The sequence below is a fragment of the Lycium barbarum genome, chromosome 6 (genome assembly GCF_019175385.1).
Source record: "Lycium barbarum isolate Lr01 chromosome 6, ASM1917538v2, whole genome shotgun sequence".
Lineage (NCBI taxonomy): Eukaryota > Viridiplantae > Streptophyta > Magnoliopsida > Solanales > Solanaceae > Lycium > Lycium barbarum.
Window position 1 is genome coordinate 119,590,032 of NC_083342.1, and position 23,986 is coordinate 119,614,017.

A 23,986-nucleotide genomic window follows, 5' to 3' on the forward strand; every position below is an offset into this window, starting at 1 on the left:
ATTATTATTATTGTTGTTGATAAACATGCTACTAGTAGTAGACATATAAGAACATAGAACTTTTATTTGATATATACATCTCTTTAACCTTTGAAACACATTAAAAAAACATTTTGATCTTGAAAAAAACTTGCACACACCGTATGCACCGAACCGATGAAAGCGCATATATACACCTATCAATAAACTTTTTTTCTTTTTTGAGAAGGTGTTTTCTCAATTATTACTCAAATCAAAAGCAAGTATATCAAAAACAAAAAAATGGTCGAACAAACTCACATTCCATCAAACCACATGGAAACATCTGCTAAACTATAGTTAAGTGATGTGTATTTTTCCATCAAAACTTTTAACAACCAATATTAGATTGCTCGGTTTAGTATATACACCGATGTAGATAAGTACTTACCTTCGATGTCAGTGGGCAAATTTTATTCTGGACTTTGAGTAGAGTCTAAATTTGTCCGTTAGTTGTTGTTGTTAGCCCATTAATAGTAGAATTGAGCCACTTTGATAATTACGGAAGTAGAAATAAGATAGAGCATAATTGACCTGATAACTAGCAAATAAATATTTCATTTTTATGTTTATATCGTTTCTCTCCTTTTCTGATCGAACAAAGGTTTCAAATGTGCATCTTATGGGGTAATCATTGGTCAACCAATTAACGTCACTTGTGACATAATCAATTATTAGGAATAATTTAGTTGAGGCTACAGATATGAGTGCTAAAGACGATCTAATTGAGGAATAGAAACAATTGACACAAGAGCTCCAAAAATAACATCCAAAGGTGATCTTTGAATTCTTAAGTAGGAGACAAGGAGGAACACTTACGAATGCCAATCATTACATAAGCCAATTTTTACACAAATAACAAAGTTATTTCATTTTACATGGCCTAAGATATTTTGGATCCTTTACCCTATAATTAAACCACTTACCTCTTTATCTTTTAAGATAAATATATTTAAGGATGTAATTTATTTATTTTTTGACTCAGATATATTTTCTTGAAATATAATCACTACTAGAAATTTGACGTATAGTAATGGTTCTGTTTCCGTCGCAGTAGATTGTTTTTCTGTTGCTATAGCGCTACTGCAACAGTTTTAGTGACTGTTACAATAGCTTGCGTTACAACGTTAATATTATGCCAAAAAAAAAAAAAAAAACTTTTGATGAATCACCAAAAACAATGTATTGAATGTGACATGCAATGATCTTATATATAGGGTCATTGACATATTCTAATATGAACACCAACGAGAAAAACTTAGAAACCAACAAAATCGATTCTGATTGATAAAATTTGAATTATGTTTACTTTGTTTTAAACACTTCAAATATCGAGTTAGTTAGTTTGATTTTGTAAGTGAGAAACTAGTCAAATCAAACCACTAACATTCTTAGTTATGATTTTAGATTAAGATCTTATTTTTATTTCCAAACCTCGTTGCGTTAATTATCCTAAAAACATCTTTGAATAGTGATAGACGCCCAAAATAGAAAAAAAAACATGAGGTTATTCACATTGAAAGACTACAGAGCCTGTTTGGATGGGCTTAAAAAAAACAACTTATAAGCTGCTTTAGATAAGTTAAGCTAAACGGACTAAATTATTTTTTTGGATTTATTTTAAGTACAAAATGACTTATAAGCTGTTTTCAACAACTTATAAGCCAATCCAAACGGGCTCTAAAGACTTTAATGGGACTTCTTATTCTTATTTGCTATGAAAGTGAAATAGAAATTCCTTTCATCACCCCTTTCTCCAAATCCTAACACGCGGCGAAAAAGAAAAATATTTTCATTCATTTTGTCCTCCAATTTTCTTTCTTTGGACCAAACTGTCACATTGAGACAAGTTTTGTGGCTCTCCATGTCTTTCACATTAACTGTACCACTTTCACAACTTATCTCGTTTTTTGTGGAAGCTCCATGGCATGTTCAAGCCTCTCATGCTGGTGTTCTGCTCCAATACCCAAAATATCCCCCAAAACTCCCTTCTCTTCATCTCTTTTACCCTTAAATACTCGTGGGTTTGTTGGAATTTCACTCCAAAAATTCATTTCCAGCTCAAGAGTCCATGCCAAGTTTGACAAATTCCAAGGCCAAGATAATCTTGAACAAGACTTCACAGAATCACCTTCTTTAGACCCACAATTGCAAACAATTGAAGAAGAAGATGACAGGTGGGTTTGAAGTTTTTTTATTCTTTGGTAGTACAATATTTAGAGCCCGTTTGGATTGACTTATAAGTTGCTTATAATCTGTTTTTAATTTTTTTAGTGTTTGGCTGGCCAGCTTAAAGTCAATTTTGTGCTTAAAATAAGTTCAAAAAAATAATTGGGCCCATTTGACTTAGAAGCACCCAAAAAAATAAGTTAAACTACCGGTTCAGCTTATAATAGGCATAAGCCCATCCAAACAGGCTCTTAATCCATCTTGATTAAAAAAAAATACTACTATCATTTTGATAATCTAGTGCTGTCTATTAACTATTTTCTGCAGTACGTATACAAGTGATAGTTGAATTAGTTAGTAAGGTCTTTCCTGAAAATAAAAAAAAAATGAAAACTGTAGTTTTTGGATTGCTTTCTACTAAAAGCAACCGAGAGTGTTGATTTGACTATTTCGTGTTGGTTCTACTGTATATCGGGGCTTACTTGGTTTTTCTTTGCATGATGTCAGCAAGTTCTTTTGATCTCTTTTCTTATTGAACTTAGGTAAATAACTAAGCTTTCTCACTGTTAGGATGCTTAAAAAACAATAAAATTCCATTCTAGAGTATGTTAGTCATTTGAAAGTTCATTATAGTGCTTGCATTGTTATTTTCTATTTTTTCAAATGTCAGATGCATGATATGGTGAAGAAGATCCTTCAAGTAAGTTTCTACAATTTTATTGAAAATTCTGGAGTTTGGAAATGTAGGCTGGCATAGTGTTTCACCTTGACCTGTCATTTATGAGCTAATTATCACATTACTACTTTTCTATTGTACTTCTGCAACTTGAAGCATGCTATTCTTCATTTTGTTTTTTTATCCTTTCAGTTGTCTGCCTTCTGATTTGGAGGGTGCCGTTCAGCAGTCGGGCCAAGCAACTGCCTCTTTTGTATCTTCAGGAGGAATGAGAGCCATAGTATGTGTTAGCAAAGTCTATATTTCATAATGCAATTTAATTGGTTGCCACTAACAATTATATGAGGAATTTTGGAAAAAAATTGTTGCCTCCTCTTAACAAACCAGTCATATGCTGTGCAAGTCTTCATTTTTGACGTTCTCCCTTTCGCCTTTTTTTGTGCTCTCAACTCCTCCAAATTAGTATATTATCAGAATCCTGCTGTCTTTCTAATCACAACAATATAAAATGATGAGTACATTATAATCAGAGGTGAGTTTGATAAACATCTATTTGGTTGAAACATCATGCTGATCCTTCTGTACATTATGGAAAGGTTATGCATAATTCTCTACAGATTCCTAGCACTATTTCTTGTTTGTCCATATATAGTGTTGGTTTATGCATGATGAGTTAAACCATGTGTTCTAAGCTAACAGGTGGAGTTTAATGTGACTTTCTTCGTCAGGTTGAGCTCTTAATACCACAGCTTCAGTTTCTTGATGACGAGGGTGCACAAGCTGAATTATGGGAACTATCAAGGATATTTGTTGAAACACTTATTAAGGAGACAGGATGCCAGGTTAGCTTGAAAATTGCCACAACACTAGTATCAAGATTTTGTGACATACTCCCTTTGTCCCTTTATATATGGAGGTATACTGGAAAGGAAGTTTGACATATATATTATATTAGTAATAATGGAAGATAATACTGAAGTAATGGTAGAAAAGTTAGTTTCATAAAAAAGCTTCACACTGACGTTTGAAATAATTAATTTAATGAGCTTAAAATATTGAAAATCGTGAAAGTTGAAAGGAAAGGAATGGTATCTACATTTTGGGACATCCCAAAAGTGGAAGACTTTCATTTAAATGGGAAAAGAGTTATAAAGAGTCTATCTGCGCAGAGTGACGTAACAGTTGAGATTTATGATATTGTAAAGGCATCCCTTTTATTATTCAACTGTGGTTGCAATATTCAAAAATATTCGTAATGTCGGCTGCATATAACTCAGACTGCTTCTACGGCCCAACCATCCCCGATTTTGAAGGCCGCGACTGGCCCAAAGCATTCGCTCCCGAAGGATTTCTTGGTCTCAGGAAAAAAAAAAAAAAAAACTGACTGCTTCTAGTTTACAGCCCCCGTTTTTTCTTCTTTATCTTATCCTGTACTGTATGCAGAGATAAATTTAGCTCTTTTTTCTTTTTTATCTCATCCCATACTGTATGTAGAGATAAATTTAGCTCTTTCTCATTCATGTTTGATTACTAAGGTCTAAAACTTTCACTGCTAGAGAGTTAAAGCCATTTTTCCAGATGCTGGAGCTGCTGCACTTCTGAAATATAGGTGGCAAGATTCTACATTTGAATTCGCCAGGTAGACTTTTATAGATGAGCATTCTCTGTTAATGATTTGATCAGCAGTGCTTCCTGAGTTATAAAAGTTCCTAAAATGGTTTCTCTGCCAGTGGAATACCTGAATGCAGTTCCCTTTAACTATGAAAATGTAATATTATATGGATGGTAGATTGTCTAACATTTCATTATTGTTCTTGGTGTATTTACTGATCCAGTCTAGGTGATCGGAAGCCAGTCAGCAGGGAAGACGAAATTGTAGTCATGGTAGTTCCTGATTATCAGATGCTGCAATATGTAGAAAGAATTGCATCCGATCTCTCAGATGACCCGGTACCCGTTTGATATGATTTCTCTTTATATTTGAGTCTCTTATTTATTAAACAACTACTATCTCTCCTTCTCTCTCTGTCTGTTCACATGAACAGTTAAAGTTCCAACTTAGCCTCAACATACTTGAGCACTTTAACAGCTCTTTAGATGCTTATGCTCGACTTATCACAAACTGTTCATCTAGAAGACTATAGTACATTACTAGCTTTATTCTTGTGTGCCATTGTGGAGAAGACACGTTACTTTTATAACTGCTTGTGTAAACATTACAATGACCTTAAAATGAGGTGCTATCTTTTGTCAGCAATTTATAAACATTACAATGGCCTTAAAATAAAGTGCTATTTTTATACGCCTCCTTCATCTAGTTCCTCGTTTTGACATATAAATAGAACTCTCAAATATCTGGTTTTAATAATAGGAGCTATGACTACCTAAGTTCTCAGAAAAATGTATGGATTGGAATGCTACTAACATTACCTAGGAGTTCTGTATGCTGTTGCTGCAAGTAAATGTATTGGGCTACACAAAAGGTCAACCATATTATCACAATGATCTTGTATTATGGATTGACTTATATTACTGGAAGGTTAGTAATCTGAAAAATCTTCAAATATATATCTTCTAGTAGGAAAAATTAACCAACCAATTTATTAAAATGAAAAAGATACATCAGATAAAACAAAGGGAATATGCTAGTAACTCGGGAAGAGCTTCATTGAGATGACTTTACACAGTGATTCTTGTTGACAGTTCTTTGAGAATTAGTAATTAACAAAAATAGAGCTAATATTTTTCTCCTTCTCTACAAAGCTGGTACTGTTTCGTAAATGAAACACTGATGACAGGGATTGAACTTAGACTGAGGAGGTGTAGATGTTTTTGTTCTTAGGCTTTTGCTGTTCAAACTTTCCAAAAACAAACCTATTCACGTTATAGAAAGTAGAAGCATCTAGTCAAGAGGAATACATGTAGAAGGCTATTTGATTGCATGCTAGCATCTGTTTTTCTTTATTTGCGCATACACAAATTGAACCTCTGTTATTGTTTCAACCTTCTTGTCTATTTTTTTGTTAATAATCTGTGGTTATTTTGTTAGCCTAGGCCTCTTATCATGTGGAATCCGCGTCTGATTAGTGAGGATGTCGGAGTTGGGATCAATGTACGTAGGCTGCGGCGCAATTTTTTAAGGTAACTTTGGTTTCTGATAGGGAGTTTTTCTTTAATTCTGAAATTCAGTTAGGTATTGTGTGTACTGCTCAGTCACCTTACAAGATTTATATCATTCAGTGTAAATAGAGCTCTTTATGATTTAGCATTATTATATTTAGCTGATCTCTAGGGTGTTGACCAATGTTCCTATCTTAACTTTTTAAGTAGTTATAAACGCCATGCACGCACAAACAAATGTTATGTCTGTCCTCCTTCATTGTCCTCAGGTTGAATATGAACTACTCTAATGCAAATAATGTTGTTCCTCGCGGTGATCACCGACTGCACAAGTTAACTGTACAACCATTCATCTTCATGCCATTGAGCAACTTCTAAGTTTATAATAAGAATTACTTCCTGTATGATTTGGCGTTGATAGTTGTTTCTCTTCAACATAACTCCGGTTTTTTACATTCAACCTTGCACCATCTTTGCTTGGGGATGTAAATTCCATCTTTTCTTGTCAATGTGAATTTGCAAAACTGCATCACTTTCCCATATTTTGACGGAAAAAATCTATATTTTTCATTGCAGCACCTTCACCGTGGCTTACTCGATGAGACCTCTACCAGATGGTGCTGTATTTAGATGTTATCCCGGGTAAGGAATGATCTGCTTAATCATGACAAAACATATACTCAAATGAATAGCCCTAGTTGGAGGTTGAGATTCTGTGCAACTGTAGATGCATGTTGTGTTACATGGTTAGACAATAATATCATGAAAGACGTTAAACCATTCAGTGTCTTGGCAAGCAAGCTTAACTCCCTTGCTTACAAGTTCTTGGACAAACCTGGTTCAGTAATGAAAGACTAGATGCTGAAAGATTGATGCTGTGAGCTATCAAATCTAACATAAACTAAATTGAATGAGATTGATCCCTTCTACTGGTAATTTTTTAAACATGGTGTTGCACGACATTAGTGTTTTAAAAGGCGTTTTCGGGGCGAGCCTCGAGGCGGGGTGTATCAAAAATGCCCCGGGGCGATGGTTCAAGGCGAAAGTCTCAAAAGGCATACGCCCAGCAATTCGGGGCGGACGTCTGGGCGTTTGGGGCGAGTTTTTTTTTGTTGTGGCGTGTTGGGGCGTAAGCCCAGAAAACTTCTTTAAATTAAAACAAAATTTGTTAAATAAGTCCTCAATATATTGCCCAAATTCTCAAAAGTCAACTAGTAATTACTCAAATATTTTAAAAAGGAACCGAAACATTAAATTTAAAAGTCACGACCTTTTTTTATTGCTAGAATGCCTAATATATGTTTTTTTCCAATTATTTATCTTGTCTTCTACTATCTCAAAAAAGTAACGAGCAATCACTTGTGCTTGTAAATAGCGTATAATAGATTGTTCTGATTAGTTTTTTTGTGGGGATGGAGCATATATTTATAGTTTTCTTCAAATTTTTACGCTATTTTACTTATTTAAAAGTATTTATTATAATTATATCCTTTTATGAAATACTAAAAGTTAAAGTCCCATGAGGCTTACACCCCGTGCCTCGGGGCTTACGCCTCGCTGAGGCAGACGTAAAACGCCTCGCCTTACGCCCCCGCCTTTTAAAACACTGCACGACATTTGTTTTGGCAACTCTGATAGACTCTCTCTCTGATGCTTATGATTTGCTGGCTTAAGGATTGGTCTCAACTTATTTATTTTCTGGTTTACTCCAGATTGTGGAAAGTGTTCTATGATGATAAGGACCGACCAAACAGATATCTTCTTGCCAAGGAACAGATCAGCCGTCCAACTACAGAAGATCTGGAGGTCTGTTGCTCCACTACTACTTACATATTTTAGAAAGGCTGTAATGATAGTTATACATCTTCTAGAAATCTATATAGTTCAGTTAAAAAGATATACAACTAGTAAGTCTTTCGCTGCCGCGACTCCTGTAGCATTGAAATCTTGAAAATTTAATTTTCTAATCTTGTGCACAAGTTTCCCATAGAAGAACTATGGCTAGACTACTAGGTGGAGAAAACCAAGTTTCAAGAGTCATAATGGACTATGACAGCTCTCTCAAATACTTGGTGTTGATTTTCGCAGATAATATATGGAGGTGTGGATGAGAAGGGAGAGAAGGGACCCTCACTGTTAGATCAAGCAGCTGGAATCTTTTCTTCTATAAACCGCTTCATGAAAGTCATTTCAAGATAGACCGTGCCTTCACTTTTTAACACAGAGGCATATGCTGAGCATTCAACTAAACGACACGAACAATCAGCACCAGGATTTGCTTGCAATGCACTCATTCTATCTATTATCATGTTTACAGATCTTTTGGAATGGATTACCAAAGTATAGGTTAAATTTACTGTTTTCATGATTAGAGAGGTTATGGTGAATTTTCAAGGAAATCTTATGCTATTCTTTGTTTTTTCGGTCAAACAAAAAGATTTGATCCTTTTATCAAATTAATTTGATCAAGTCCCGAAGAAACATAGTTTCAAGAGTCCAGAACCGTATCATGAGTCATGATATTACTGTTCTGTTGAGTCTTACATATTCCTGGACAATCTGAAAAGAATCAACCCAATTAACATTAAGACTTTGTTTTTCTTTAAGAGGTTAGTACAATCACCCACTACGACAAAAATAACAAGAAGAGTTCATGGGATTCTTCCTGTTCGAAGGTGGTTGACCTTCTCCCATTTTACAAAAGCAGACGCAAGTTGAGGGAAGCAGTAAAATTACACGCCAAGTAGCTCTTCAAGAAATTTTCATTTTATTGTTGCAAGTTCTTCTTTCCTCCTGAGACCAAAAAAAAGAAAGGCTATGTCTAGTTCTAGCTTTCTTCACAAGAAAGTATTTTGGCAGGTCAATCAAAAGAAAGTATGTCCCTATTCCCCATTTCATAAAGTAAAAGAAAACATATTCACGGTCGCAATTTGCAACAATAAATCAAAATACATAGATTACATAGCAACGGTTAGCATAGAGGTAAGGCTGAGTACACACCATCCTCCCCAGACTTCACTTGTGGGATTACACTGGAATTGTTGTTATTACATAGCGTTGGTCAGCCACCAACCAGTTCACAAATGACTACCACATGCTGCATGAAGTTCAGAGGTATCTTGCAAATCTGCTGAAAAATCCGTCTCATTACCATCAATGTAATATAGAATGAACTTATTATCTGGTACATATCCTTCGTCTCTCATGTGTCTAAACAACTCCAACAAGGTAGAATAAATGATCATGGCTCTCGGATGCAGTTGATCTGCAACTACGAAACGATGTACCTCCTTCTCTATCTCTATCCAGCTGGTCCCTGTCTCCTTTGCCACCCCCGTCTCCTTCAATTTCCTTATTGTTCTAGCTCTCTCTTTCCACCTCCCTCTGGAAGAATATATATTAGCCAGTAGAACAAATGGCACGGGGTTATCAGGTGAAGTCAAGAGCCATTGATCAGCTGCATATTTCCCCATCTCAACATCACCATGGATACTACAGGCACCAAGTAATGCCTGCCAAATAAGTATGTCTGGCTTTACTGGTAGCCCTTTGATGAAACTCTTGGCTTCACTTAGCAGTCCAGCTCGACCGAGCAAGTCAACTACAGCAGCATAATGCTCCATTCTTGGAGTCATCCCACATATACTCTCTATAGATTCGAAGAATTCCATACCCTTATTTACTAGTCCTACATGACTACAAGCATGAAGCAGAGAGATGAATGTAACATCAGTTGGATCTACACCATCTGATCTCATTTCTTCATATAACTGGAGTGCCCTATAGGCATTCCCATGACGAGCATAGGCAGCAATAATGGAATTCCAAGAGACTGAATTTCTTCGAGCTATACTATTAAAGATTTCGACAGATTCCTCCAGTTCACCACACTTGGAATACATGTTGATTAGACCGTTACTCACAAACGAATTTGAAATGAAACCTTTCTTGATGACAAAAGAGTGCACTTGCTTACCAAGACCCAAGGAAGTATCGCTACCAAAGACACCAAGAATGGCTGATAGTACATCAGGGTCAATGTCAACCCCTACTCTTACCATTTTCACAAAGATCTGCAAAGCCTCCTCTTCATATCCGTTTTGTGCAAACCCCACAAGCATAACTGTCATAGCAATCGTGTCAAGAAACTCCGCAGACTCAAACATCTGCCAAGCGTCTTGTACACTGCCACACTTGGAATACACATCCATCAACGCACTCTCTATACACAAATCTGATTGAAACCCCAATTTCCAAACAATCCCATGAATTTGACGAGCCTCATCAAGCGCCTTCATGCCAGAACATGCCAATAATGCACTTAAGTACGTCAAATAATTAGGTTCAACAACATCACCTTGCATCTTCACCAAAAAATCCAAGCTTTCCTTACATAACTCATTTTGAGCAAGACCAGAAATCACAGCTGTCCAAGAGATAACATTCCTCACAACCATCTCATCAAAAACCTGCCTGCCAGAATTAGCACAACCACATCGAAAATACGAAGTAATCAACGCATTACTAACAGACATTTCCCTCTCCATTCCGCTCAAAATAACCAATCCATGCATCACTTTACTAACCCGTATAAAATCAAGCCCATCACAAGCTGATAAAATGGTAGTCAAACTTGCATGATCAAACTTAAAACAACCAGACCCCACCATTTCTTTAAAGTACCCAAACCCCATCTTAAAATTCCCATTACTTACAAATCCTGAGACAATCGAGTTCCATGAAACAATATCTCTCACAGGCATTTCATCAAACACCTGGACAGCATCATGTGTCCTACTACATCTAGCATACATTGTTACAAGAGAGTTCCAAACTACAAGCGTATCTTGGGTATTAAACTGATTTCCTGGAAAAACAAATTGTGGGTCTTTGAGGATGGAAGCATGGATGGAAGAACCAAGACGAACATTGCCTTCCTTCCCATAAATAGAAAGGAGGAGGCTTATTCGTCGTGCAGGGTTGACTGGGAAACTTAGTGGGTTTACAGAGGAGAATGCTTGGAAGTGGAAGAGAAGAGTGGACAAGTATAAAGGAAAAACAGGCCTTGGATTCAAGAAAATCCATCCAGTATTCATCCATGTAACATTCAGCAAGCAGAACCGGTAGACTTGTGTGCAACTCTCTAATTCCTTTGCCGGGATGAATGATTTTAAATAGTGACCAGATTTAACTGGTTGGGTGGGGTGTGTTTCGTTTGGGTGGGGGGGGGGGTGGGGGAATAGGGGAAGGGTAAAAATATCCCGTCATTAAAATTTTCAAATATACTCCTATCTCAGTGAAATCCCCAAAATAAGTCGATTTCATTTTTTAAAGTCACTCCATAACCGATCCAACGTAATTAGCAACCTATGATGCCCTTATTTCCCCAAAACCATCTCATATCTAACCTATGTATTCCCATCTCTTCTATCGGGGATAGCCTACGTAGGCGCTACATAGAAAAATTAAGGTCGAACATGGGAATTTTATGGATTATGTGTAAATATGGTCTGAAAGTTAAATGACAAGGACAAATATGTTAAAAAAAAGTATGAATGACAAATATAATGTTTTTTGAGAGTATAGACCATTTTCCGTACTATTAAACAAGAACTGAGCAACGGAAAAGCTTTGCATTTACGGTCAAACCTCTCTATAATGATGACATTTGTCTGAGAATTTCATGGTTAGTATAATGAGGTGTTGTTATGTATGAATACTGACATTTGATGTTTAGATCTTATATACAAAAGTACGCAACAAAATACTTGTTAATTTTGAAATATCAATTGATTTTCATATTTCATTAATTGAAAAGACTAATAAATTCATAACTAGTTGTACCATAAGAATTAAAATCTAACGAATATATGCATTTAAAATAATTGAAAATTTGAATATTTCAAGTTTGACGTAAGAATTCTAGATTATTTATCATACCAATTGGGTTAATTATAGTGAGACTACATTAAACTGATTCTGTTGTTTGCATATATTAAAAGGAAAAAAAAAATATTTCTCAACTTGATATGAGTGCATGAATCAGGGTTACTTAGCTACTGTCCCACTATAGCTGCTCAGGAGAAATACAGTCAACCTTCTCTATAAGAGCATCCACATATAACATCTTTCTATAACAGCTAAATTTTTTCGAAATCAATTTTTTTAATGTTAGTAATCTAATTTAGTCTTGCAAAATTTCAAACTTAAAATAAACTAATTACAGCTGTCAAAATCAGAGAAATACATACCAAATCTATACAAAATCAGTAGATAGGAAATATGTGATTTTGAAATTTTGCAAGACTACATTAGATTACTAAGAGAATTTTTTTGCTCCTTTTAGATATTCGTACTTGAAATTTACTATGTGCATGAAATTAATGATGATTACCATAAATATTTTAATATTTTATTTTTATACATAATATATTTCTTACAAAATATTATTACACAAAATTTGAGTATAACTGCTATAGAGAGGTAATTTTACAAAGAGTATACCACTGTAATGAATGTCACTGTTATTATAGGTAGAATGTTGTTATAAAAAATAAAATATAAAAAAATCAGTTCTGGAGAAAATCAGGCCATTATAGTGAAATGTTGTTATAACAAATGACAATTTTTTTAGAGGTTTGACTAGGGGTGTACATGGACCGGGTTGGTTCGGATTTTTTATAAACCAAACCAAACCATTTGTGTCGGGTTATTAAATCTATAAACCAAACCAAACCAATAAAAGTCGGGTTTTTGGATATCAATTTTTCTCGGGTTTTTCGGGTTTTTTCGGGTTTTTCATAGTATCTAATGAAAAGCACAGAGCAGTGCTTCTTAAAAAAAATTCTAGTACAAAATATCAACATATAAGATGAAGGCTTTGAAGTTTTAACTTTATAATATAACTAAAATGTCAAATGGCCATAAAATGTCAGATGTAGCAAAAACAAAAATCCAAATCAGTGCAATATGCTACAGCAACTGAAAGGAATCACTGCAGCTTGAAGATTGGGCAAAAATCCAAATCACTGCAGCTTGAAGATTGGGCAAAAATCCAAATCAGTGCAATATATTACAGCAACTGGGCAAAAATAAACAAAGGTTGCAGCCTGCAAGATACATACAGCAGTCAGCAACTGAAAGGAATCACTGCAGCTTAAAGATTGAGCAAGTACTGCTGTTTACACTAGCTAGAAAAAGCAGTGCGATTGATTTATCTAAAGTTTTCTTTTTCATCATATAATTTACTACCTCTGATTGAAAATACTAATATTAAAATATATGAAAGTCCCCACAACTCCAGCCTTTTATGCTATTAAGTACCAAATATTAAAAAACAAAAGGGAAGCAAATTGTCTACTTCAACCTTGAGTACTATGTCTTTTGGTCCTAGTTCTGCAAGTCTCACTTACCAAAGAAAACAATTGCACCAGCTAGAAAACAATTGCACCACCTAGAAAACAATTGCACCACCTAGAAAACAATATCAGTAAAACACAACAGAGAAATAAAGAGAATTAGTGCCAGCCAATTCATAACTATCAAAGAAAATGAGCTATACAAAATAATTTTTTGTAGAAGAAGCCTGTAACTTTTGTAAAACGTTAAAGCTAATTAGGAAAAAAAAAGTGTTGTTTCCTTCCTCCTGGAAAAGAAAGAATATCATCGTCTCCTCTCCGTGTTTGATATCCCCCACCACCCCCTTTTTCATCTATAAAGAAGATCTTCCTTTCTAATAATATATATAATAATATATATATATATATATATATATATATATATATATATAGATTCTTTCTCTCTCTGAAATTGCTTTTAGTAAACTGGGTCCTTTGCAGTCTACAAGAGATGATGAAGAAGCTGAGGGTCCTTTGCCACTTTCTAGATTCTTTGGCAGCATCAAAAGCTAATGCCTAAATTTGACATCTAATTCCACTTTTCTCTTCTTCTGGTTTTGGATATAATAGGTCCCTTTTATTGATATTATTATTATTATGTAAACAAGGATCATTGGTTTGTCGATGAGAGTTTTGTATCCTGGTTTTAAATGAAATTCTACTTTCACATAGTGAAACTGAAAGCAATTGTAAAACTACTTTCACAAAAAAAAAAAAAAATTAGGAAAAACAAAATGCTTACAGTGTAAAGTTGAGTCTTGTAGCCTGTAGCCTAAGATCATAAGATCTGAATGCTCTGTGATAAATCTGAAATGAGAAAAGGCAAACGATGGCTAAGAATTAAGATCACAAGCTACTGAGTGTCATATTATTTCTTTGATTTGAGAGGAAAGCAAAAGAGAAAAGGAGAAAGGGATCTGAAATGAGAAAAGAAGAAAGTATTTGCAGTTTTGCACAAAAGAGGGATCTGCAAATAACTTTTGTGTGTTGTGTTCTAGGGAGAAGGTTCTGTTTCTATAGCCGAATTGGGCTAAATTTTTATTATGTTTTGGTCTTTTGGACTTGTGGACTTGTGGTGTTCATTTTCTTATGGGCTTTTTTTTTTATAATATTTAGATGGGCTTCTTAAATCCAAATCTAAATGTAAGAAAGAAAATAAAAATTATGAAAAATCTTAAAAAAATATTTATAAATTACATTTTAATAAATATTTTTATGTATAACATAATTTAAAAGTAGTATATCTATAATCGGGTTGGTTTGAGTTCGGTTTGACTTTTTTTAATTAAAACCAAATCAACCCTATAATGGTCGGGTTTTTTTTTCAAAAACCAAACCAAATCGAACCAAACCACTAGTCGGTTTTTTTTTTCGGTTTGGTTCGATTTGTCGGTTTGGTGCGGTTTATCGGTTTACCCTGTACAGCCCTAGGTTTGACTATATTAGTTTCTAAGAATTTTTTTTGCGTCTACATAGTATGCGAGTAGCCATAATAAGTTTCATCAACTTTAACCAACCAACCATGTTCTAAAATTGGACCTGAATGGCCTGTGGGAAACTGCTTAGTCAATAAAACATTGTGTCCGCCATCCAGGTTTTTTTTTTTGGTTGGTTTTCCCAATGGAAATAAAATGTATTAAAAGTTTATTAATCTTCAATGGATATTAATCGATACGTGTACCTTTCTTTAACAATTTGAAGTAATACCCACGAAAATAATCAACTTGTTAGGTGGGAATAATAAAAACTTACGAGCATGCTTAGTCCACAAACGTGCTTGACTTCACAAAAAGCATTCTTGTTAGTTTCCTTCTATAAAGAATGTTATTAATAAATAAAGATTTTTTTCACTATCAATACAATTTAACATGTTATAGTAGGTTGTGTACTCTATTTCCGGGTAACAATTAAGCTTTAACAGTTAGGCGTAATAATTTTTTAGGTGACCTGATTGTGTATAACAATTATTCATATTGTCACCGTATAGAAGTTAAACTCATAAAAGGAGTACATTTGTGAAAATTAACATTGAGATTCAAGTGCCGAGCTGTCTGCAGGTATTCTTTTTCTGTGCGGTCTGATTGGAAATATATAATGCATGACAGAGGCCTAATTCATTCTGATGAGATTTTAGGATAAATATTGTTTAATGCATGTGAGTTGAATAATTAGTTTTAGGGTAAATATCTCAAAAGATCATTGAATTTTGAGAAATTATGTAGTAAAATCATTAAATTTTGCTACATATCAATAAAATCACTTAACTTTGGCCTATTATCTCATAAAATCACTTAACTACATATGTCATTAAAAAAAATCTGACATGACAATATTAATTAATTATTTTATGTCATGTAGATGTGAGCCCATAATAAAATAAAATAAAATAAATTCATATCTTTATACCCACACCCACGCACCAGACCTTCATCCAAAACCCATTTTTCCCTTATCTGGGTAATATATATATGTAATATATATTTGTAACAAGTTCCACTCTAAGTTGAATCCTTGGTGATTATTATTCCACATATCTGGATAATATATATTTGTAAAACCCCAGCCATTTGCAGCTTCTTCAGTTGGAGTTGTAACGTCCAAATGATGGCTTGACGATGATTCTCAATTCAAAACCTCAGGCCAGTGATCTTTTGGATTTGTTGGATTGATGTAATGTGAATATACATTCTTGAAAGTTTCAACTGTGTAGAATGTATCCACATAATCCTCCACTCTTTCAGAATTTCCGAGGATTCAACTTAGAATAATATTACAAATATATATTACCCAGATAAGGGAAAAATGTGTTTTGGATGAAGGGTTGGTGAGTGGGTGAGGGTATAAAGATATGAATTTATTTTATTTTATTGTGGGGCTCACATTTACATGGCATAAAATAATTAATTAATATTGCCATGTCAGATTTTTTTAATGATATATGTAGTTGAGTGATTTTATTAATATATAGCAAAATTTAATGACTTTATTACATAATTTCTCAAAGTTCAATGACCTTCTGAGATATTTATCCTCAGTTTTTCATGCGTTTCTCAGTGTCATTGGCTCCAGGCTCCAGCTAGTTAATTAGCACTATTATTACACAGGACTTGACCTTCAAAAAATTTGTCCTTTTTCAATTGCAAAAGCTACAAGTTACCTGTTACCATCTAAGACAGTAGTGAAGCTGAATCATAAAGTAGCCACATATGGAGAAATGATCCTCTGTTATGGTTGTCTTTCTATATAAACAGGCCCAAAACCTAATAGCAGTATACTTTAAACTTACCATATCTATAAGATTATCTCAAAATGGCATGCTGGAAAATTTTAGTTACCGTACTTGTTTTCTATCTTCAATCCTTTCCTCTACTTGTTCCAGTCGAAGCCATAAAAACTGCTTCTTTACCTCTCAAAAACACTACTGAATTCAAAGTGAGATGTGTTGAGGGTGAGAGAAAAGCCCTATTAAACTTCAAGCGAAGTCTCAGAGATCCCTCTGACCGACTGGCTTCTTGGTTTGGCAAAGAATGCTGCATTTGGAAAGGTGTTTATTGTGACTTCCAAACTGGTTATGTCATCAGCCTGGATCTCAATGATAGATCAAACAATTGCTATTGGAAGAAATTGGGACATTTGATTCCAGGCAATTCAACATGCTTGGGTGGCAAGGTAAGTCCTGCTTTACTCGAATTGCGATACCTGAAGTATTTAGACCTTGGCGGTAATGACTTCCAAGGACTTGCCACTCCCAATTTCTTTGGTTCTCTTGAAAAATTACAGTATCTTAACCTCAGTCACTCATCGCTTATTGGTCTTCCTCCTTCACTTGGAAATCTGTCAAATTTGCAGTATTTAAGCCTAAATGCATATTCCTATCCTTACCACACTGTGGAAAGAGGTTGGGCTAAAGATTTGATTTGGGTTTCCGGTCTGTCTTCTTTGAAGTACATTAATCTTTCTTATGTGAACCTTTCTTTGGTGAAGCATTGGTTTGAAGCTTTTAATAAGCTGCCATCCTTAGTGACTCTGCGTTTGGAAAACAGTAGTCTTCACTATCTCCCTTACTCCTTCCTATACCGGAATATGACTTCTCTTTCTTATCTCTCCCTTTCACGGAATAACTTTGGTAATTCTGTGTTGCCTAAAGGGTTGACTAATGCCACCACCATTAAGGTACTTTATATGGAGTCTAGCAACATTGAAGGTCCAATAGCAGATGTTGAATGGGGTAAACTCTGTAATCTGCGGGAGTTGTATCTAAGGCGGAATAAAATTAATGGAGACATAAGTCGAGCGGTGGAAGGTTTGTCCAGCTGCAGCAACAATACCATAGAGGTATTATGTCTTGGCGAAAACGCATTGACAGGAAAATTGCCAAATTCACTAGGACATTTGAAGAAATTAAAGATGCTTGAAATTTCTTTTAACATGATATCAGGCATGATTCCAGCATCTATTGAGCAGTTGTCAGGGTTGCAGATTTTGGGCTTGGGAGAGAATCAATTGAAGGGAGCATTACCTGAGAGTATTTTCAATTTTTCTGAATTAACTAAATTGCGGCTGTCAACAAATTCTTTGGAAGGCAAACTTTCACAAAATCACTTTGCAAGACTCCATCAACTGAAAATATTATGCCTATCTTGTGGAAGAAGTTTTGCGGTCAACTTGACCGATGAATGGGTTCCTCCATTTAGCCTCTCAGCTATCGAGCTTAGAAGTTGCAGTTTGGGTCCCAAGTTCCCCACATGGCTGGAAACTCAAAAGCAACTTGAGGTTGTTATTCTCACCAATGGCTCCATTTCAGATCCTATACCTCCTTGGCTTTGGACACTGTGCTCATAATTGCAATTTCTTGATCTATCAGATAATCAAATTGGTGGAAGTCTTCCGAGGTTAGTAAATTTTCCATCAACATCCCAAAGCTGGACAGTGGGTTTCTATTTTAGTTACTATTATGGTGTTGTGGTGGACTTGAGTTCCAATCGCTTCCATGGTTTGTTACCTCTTTGGCCAAATGTGACACATTTGAATCTTGCAAAGAACTTGTTTTCAGGATCTATACCCTTAAACATCGGTCATGTGATGACAAAACTTCAAGTGTTAGATCTTTCTGGAAATGCTTTTATAGGATCTATACCTTATTCAATAACAAGAGTGAAGAAGCTATTGAGATTGGACCTTTCAGAAAATCATTTGTCTGGAAAGATTCCTGATTGGTGGTATGAATCGCAACAACTTCAAGTCATAGATTTGTCAGGGAATAATCTTTCAGGTAGTATTCCTCCTTCAGTTTGTTCACCACTTTCACTTTTTTGGTTGAGATTGAGCCAAAATAACCTTTCCGGAGAACTTTCAAAATCATTGAGGAATTGCAATAGCTTAGTTACACTTGATATTGGAGAGAACAAAATCAGTGGCCCCATACCCGAGTGGTTAGGAGAAAGTCTCTTATCTATGAAAAAGCTTAGAATGACGCGTAACATGATTGATGGACGCATTCCAGCACAACTATGCCAACTTTCTAGCCTCCAAATTCTTGATCTTTCACATGACAACTTGACAGGTTCTATACCTTCCTGCCTGGGAAGTTTGAGAGCTCTTAAATCAGTGAAATTTTACATGTGGGATCCTAACTACCGCTATTACAGCTATGTTTTTACACCCAAGATGGACTTGGTCAAGAAAGGAACAAAGATGACATACACCTATACTTTAGATCAAGTGAATCTTATTGATCTTTCCTGCAACAATCTTCACGGTGAAATCCCGAATGAAATTACAAATCTCTCAGCCTTAGGCACTCTAAATTTATCGTGGAACCAATCATCAGGAAAAATTCCGAAGGACATAGGGAGCATGCAGCTATTGGAGACACTAGACCTTTCCTCTAACCATCTCTCAGGTTCTACACCATTGAGCATGACTTCCATCACCTCATTGAGCCATCTTAACTTGTCATATAACAACCTTGGTGGCCCTATCCCATCAACAAACCAATTTGGAACCTTTACTGATCCTTCATGTTTTGAAGGTAATCCAGAACTTTGTGGGAAACCATTGATTACGGATTGCTCTCTACCCAGGAAAAAGGAAATGGAAACGAAAATTGAAGATGATGAGCATGAAATAAGGCTATGTTTTTTCGTGGGTGCAGGAGTGGGATTTGTTGTCATGTTTTTGGCGACATTTAGTAGCTTGATGGTAAAAAAGTCGTGGGCATATTGCTGCTTCTATTTCATGGAGGAAGTTGGAGAAAGAATTGTCAGGTGCTGTTTGGGTTTCATGGCTTGCTTGAATAGGATTTTTAGCCTCAGAAGGAACTTATTTCCATAGTATTATTAAAATCAGGTAAATTTTCTGTTTTATTTTTTTGTTCTTGTTTTTTTTTTCTGTTTGGTGTTTGTATCTAGAGCATAGATTTTGTGGCCGTGAAGATATGGCAATTGTTGTGTATAAAAATAAAAAGGATGAGGTTTGTTATAATGTTCGTCCCTTGAGTTTGTGTGTTTTTTACTTTGAAAAACACTAGATTATATTTCACCTAAATAATCAACAACATACCCAGTAAAATCCACCAAATGGGGTCTGGATTTCACCTAAATAATCGAAGGGTAAATTACTTTAGAAAGATCCCTCTAGGTTAAACACTCATGGTTATGGTCCTCTTGTCATGTAGAGTTCATCTATGTATCTATAAGTAAAATCAAGCCTGTAAAGAAAGATTTGTTGGCCTATCTCAATTGAAGGCACTATTTGAATTGCTCAAATTAAGGGAATAGCATTCAAGAGGGTAACACTGATGCACTTTCCCAATAAAGACTTGCTATTTTAGTTTATCTTCAATGACATCAATCAGACAATGGCTTACCTTAAACACACACTGCTCTGTTGGGAAAGAAGGAACACTCATTTTGAATGTGCGTTCTGATTCATGCACTTTGCCAAGAACTTAAACATGGCAGTTCAATTTGGGTAACATGTCATCAATTAGCCATCTTGCTAACCAACCGTATGCTGCTTGTGTCAAATGAACTCCATCCCAACTGATGTAAGTACTAGGGTCAACACACACTGGGACTCCTTGATCACCACATCTTTTACTCATATCAAAATTATAGTCTCCTCCTATTCCACAACATGCTTTTTGTAGAGAGTCTTTGTCCAATCCTACAATTTATTTCAATCAAGAAAAGTTTGTAAATGCATATGGCTTTCTTCGCTTTTCCATTTGTATGTATATATTTAAGGAATATCTATATATATGTAGTAATTTGACGTTCAAAAATAGGAAAAAAGAAACGATATTTTTTAGCACTTACCAAGACTGACAGCGTTTTGTAGAAGCCACAGAAAGGCGTTGTAGTAGTCACCATAAATCAATGTAATGTTTGTGTACTCTTTCTTCAGCTCATCAATGGCTTGCTGCAAATGATGATTGTAGAATATTGCAAAATTATTTAAGTTCTTCAAGCAGTGGTACTCATCGTACGCAGTTGAGTTGTCGGTCATGAATTCCGTTAGGAAAATTGGGTGACAACCAATTGGGAAATTGCCTGGAACAATAATTCGAGTAGCTCCAAAACCAATGACTCTCTGGGAAAAAAACAGTAGTAACTGATCATTAGGAAACAAATTTCAGCCAAATAGAAGTACTAATAAATAATAATCATGAAAGATCGGAAGAGATAACAGCAAATTAAACTCACTTTAACACCATGAATGATGGTCTGTACAACTTCTGGTACCATTCTTCGCGATTCGTCCATGGATTTACCTTGGGATAAGCCATAAATGAATTCATTTCCTCCAATTTCTCCAACTAGGAAAAGTGACTTGTTTGATTTTTCTGGGCAATTTACCAAGACGAAGAAAATGAATTAATAGAATATACAGTTAATGCAACTTGCAGAAGAGAATTAAGTGAGTATCTTAGCAAACTACTAATTAATGAATTACCAGGGGAGCAGGTGGTGTGGAAATGGGAAGACATCCAATCAAGTTGCACACTTAATGAACTATTGGTTAATGCTGAATTAACAATCTTCTTATTTGCCAGAACTTCATTTGGTAAAGCAGTAGCTCCTGCTACTGCAAAATTCACACCATGCCTAAAATTTGCACTTTGGAGCTTGTAAGGATTTAGAAGAGGAAGACCAGATTCCAGTGCTGTATGGAAAAAGCAGGGTTTTAGTAATTGGGGATTCAACTTCAAAAACAACAACAACCCAGTGTAATCCCACATGTGGGGTCTGGGGAGGGTATAGTGTATGTAGAAGTTATCCCTACCTAATGGAGGTTGAGGCGCGACCCTCGGCTCAAGGGCAGAAAATCAAAGTAGTTATGAAATAGGAATTATGGCAGTGAAGGAATTATGACAACTAGTAATAAGGAAAGCAATACAGACAAATGAATGGTGAAATAGTGCGATAATCGAAACACAAGAAAATCAATTGGGGATTCAACTTCATACCTATGAAATCAATGATAAGCATGCCGTCAGAACAACGTCCTGTTGCTTTATGGAAAAAGTTCATTCCATAAGGAGGTCTTCCACATAAAATATGAGTTCCACAAAGGTTCTCTCTGATGCAATTGCCTGTATCAGAAAGGGAGTCACCAAACTGATATATCTTATCAAATTTGCATTTCATCAATCTTGGTTTTTGAAGCTTTAGTAATTCTTGAGCATCGTTTTTCACTATCAAAATGACCAAAAAAAGGACTAGGCCATCAAGCAATCTTATTGTCGCTGCCATGCCTGACCCAATTTTAATTTGCCTAAGAAAACTATACTGGAATAATTCAGCGACTTAATATGCAGCATCTAAATGCTAGCAGACAGATTTCCTTGAATTATCACGTCGACATTTTAAAATGTATCGCATGATACACGTTTGAAATGTCTACTCTACTGTTTTCTTTCCTTTTGCCTTTATATACATTTTTCTTTTTTATCTGTTTCAAAAAATAATATCACCTGATTTAGAATCACACAATATTTAAAGTTTGTTTTGAATTACAAATTTCTAATTAAATATTATCACATAAATTGGGTCGGAAAAAGTATAATGTTGTAATTTTTATTATAATCATTGGAAAAATAAAGTATCTTTGGACGGCTTGCACAACGAATGTCATCTGTTTAAATAAGGAATTTAAAATTAAAATAATATATATTTCCATGTGAGAGACAAGAAAGCGGTTGGCAAGTTTCTGCGGTAGGTAAGTTTGGTAGGTAAATTTGTACGCTAGCTAATAAAAATGAAAGCAGGTATTCCTCCTATTGGCTACATGCAGTGGCGGAGCCACATACGGTAGTGGGTGTTCATCCGAACCCCTCGGCCGAAAAAAATACTGTATTTACAAAATTAAAATTATTTTTTATGTATATATATTCATATGTTTAGTTTTTTATATTTTGACTCCCTCAACGAAAATCCTGATTCCGCCACTAGCTACACATCGAATTAGAAAGAAAAAAAGATCTCAAAGCACAACAAAATTTTAAAATAGAAGAGGCTTAAAAGATAAGGAGCATTAATGCATACTCTTTCTATTTTAATTGATGTGTCTTACTTTACTTTTTGATTTGTTTTTAAAAAATTGTTACTACTTTTTAACTTTGGTAACTCTTTAGCTCTAATATCTTTCATAACATGTTTAAGGGTCTGTTTGGAAAGCCACCTGGTAATTGAAATTGGTGTAATTACTACCCTAATAATTACACAGTATTATAATTACAATGACATGTTTGTTTATCATAATGTAATTACAGTGTAATTACAAGCGCGATGTTTGGTTGCACAAGTATAATTATACAGTTAGTTTAATTTAAAAATAAAACTTAACTATAAAAAATTTAAAATTAATATTTAAAAAATATGTGCCTTTATAAATGATATTAAATTAGCTATTTAATAACACATTGTTTCTTGAAAATATGTTAATTAATAATCATATATTTGTAACTAATATTGTAAAAAATAGTTGATACATAATTTCAAATTAATAATATTTTTATTTTAATTGATTATAAAACTTAAAAGCATACTTTTTTTGTGAGAATATCATGGGATTTGATGTTGGAAAAAGAAAAAGAATATTTATAAATATAACGCCACAATATTATGCAAATATTTAACAAAAATTCTATCAATTATAAATGAAAAATAAACAACAAGCAATGTGAAATAACAAGTCAATAGTACTAAAGCAAATAAATTAAAGTTGAAAATATAACCTAAATTCAAAATCCAAAAGATTTTTTTTAACATAATACTCTTATGTCAAATTCCAACATTATATAAGTAAGTTCCAACGTAACATAAGTAAATACTTCTGTAATTTAAAAGAGAGGAAAAATATAAGTCTATAACCACATTCACAATGAAATTCTACTTTAATTACGTCGTTCATTATATGCCAAGTTTGTTAATAACTCATTCTTTCTAATATTAAGAGATGTATTTTCAAAAATTAGAATAATAATACGGTAATGCTAAATGAATAAAATAAAAAAATACGAGCAATTACATGAAATCACAAGAAGTAAAAGTTGGGAATGAGAAGAAAGGAAATGAAATATAAATTAAAAAAATATTTTTTA

General features: G+C 34.5%; 4 protein-coding genes across 5 annotated transcripts; 2 read left to right on the forward strand and 2 right to left on the reverse strand.

The window, feature by feature from the left end:
• Positions 1-1,784: 1,784 nt before the first annotated feature.
• LOC132645901 (uncharacterized) lies at positions 1,785-8,485 on the forward strand. The gene is made up of 9 exons (XM_060363155.1): positions 1,785-2,195; positions 3,056-3,143; positions 3,592-3,705; positions 4,420-4,502; positions 4,699-4,813; positions 5,913-6,004; positions 6,560-6,625; positions 7,696-7,789; positions 8,072-8,485. The coding sequence occupies exons 1-9, from the start codon at positions 1,942-1,944 to the stop codon at positions 8,180-8,182; spliced, it is 1,017 nt and encodes a 338-aa protein (XP_060219138.1). The 5' UTR covers positions 1,785-1,941; the 3' UTR covers positions 8,183-8,485.
• Positions 8,486-8,742: 257 nt separating this feature from the next.
• On the reverse strand, positions 8,743-11,371 carry LOC132645900 (pentatricopeptide repeat-containing protein At3g05340). The gene has a single exon (XM_060363153.1). It carries the CDS (start codon positions 11,077-11,079, stop codon positions 9,061-9,063), a length of 2,019 nt encoding a protein of 672 aa, XP_060219136.1. The 5' UTR covers positions 11,080-11,371; the 3' UTR covers positions 8,743-9,060.
• A 5,318-nt stretch (positions 11,372-16,689) lies between these two features.
• Positions 16,690-19,797, forward strand: LOC132644517 (receptor-like protein EIX2). Its single transcript, XM_060361107.1, has 3 exons — positions 16,690-18,212; positions 18,327-19,646; positions 19,791-19,797. The coding sequence occupies exons 1-3, from the start codon at positions 16,690-16,692 to the stop codon at positions 19,795-19,797; spliced, it is 2,850 nt and encodes a 949-aa protein (XP_060217090.1).
• A 295-nt stretch (positions 19,798-20,092) lies between these two features.
• Positions 20,093-22,276, reverse strand: LOC132645902 (acetylajmalan esterase-like). Of its 2 annotated transcripts, XM_060363156.1 has the most exons (5): positions 21,851-22,272; positions 21,337-21,546; positions 21,087-21,226; positions 20,700-20,973; positions 20,093-20,547 (listed from the first exon to the last, which is right to left on the reverse strand). In XM_060363156.1, exons 1-5 carry the CDS (start codon positions 22,134-22,136, stop codon positions 20,330-20,332), a joined length of 1,128 nt encoding a protein of 375 aa, XP_060219139.1. In that variant the 5' UTR covers positions 22,137-22,272; the 3' UTR covers positions 20,093-20,329. The 2 variants fall into 2 exon arrangements, with proteins under 2 accessions (XP_060219139.1, XP_060219140.1); XM_060363157.1 differs by lacking the exon at positions 21,337-21,546 and having other exon boundaries at positions 21,851-22,276.
• Between the last annotated feature and the right edge of the window lie 1,710 nt (positions 22,277-23,986).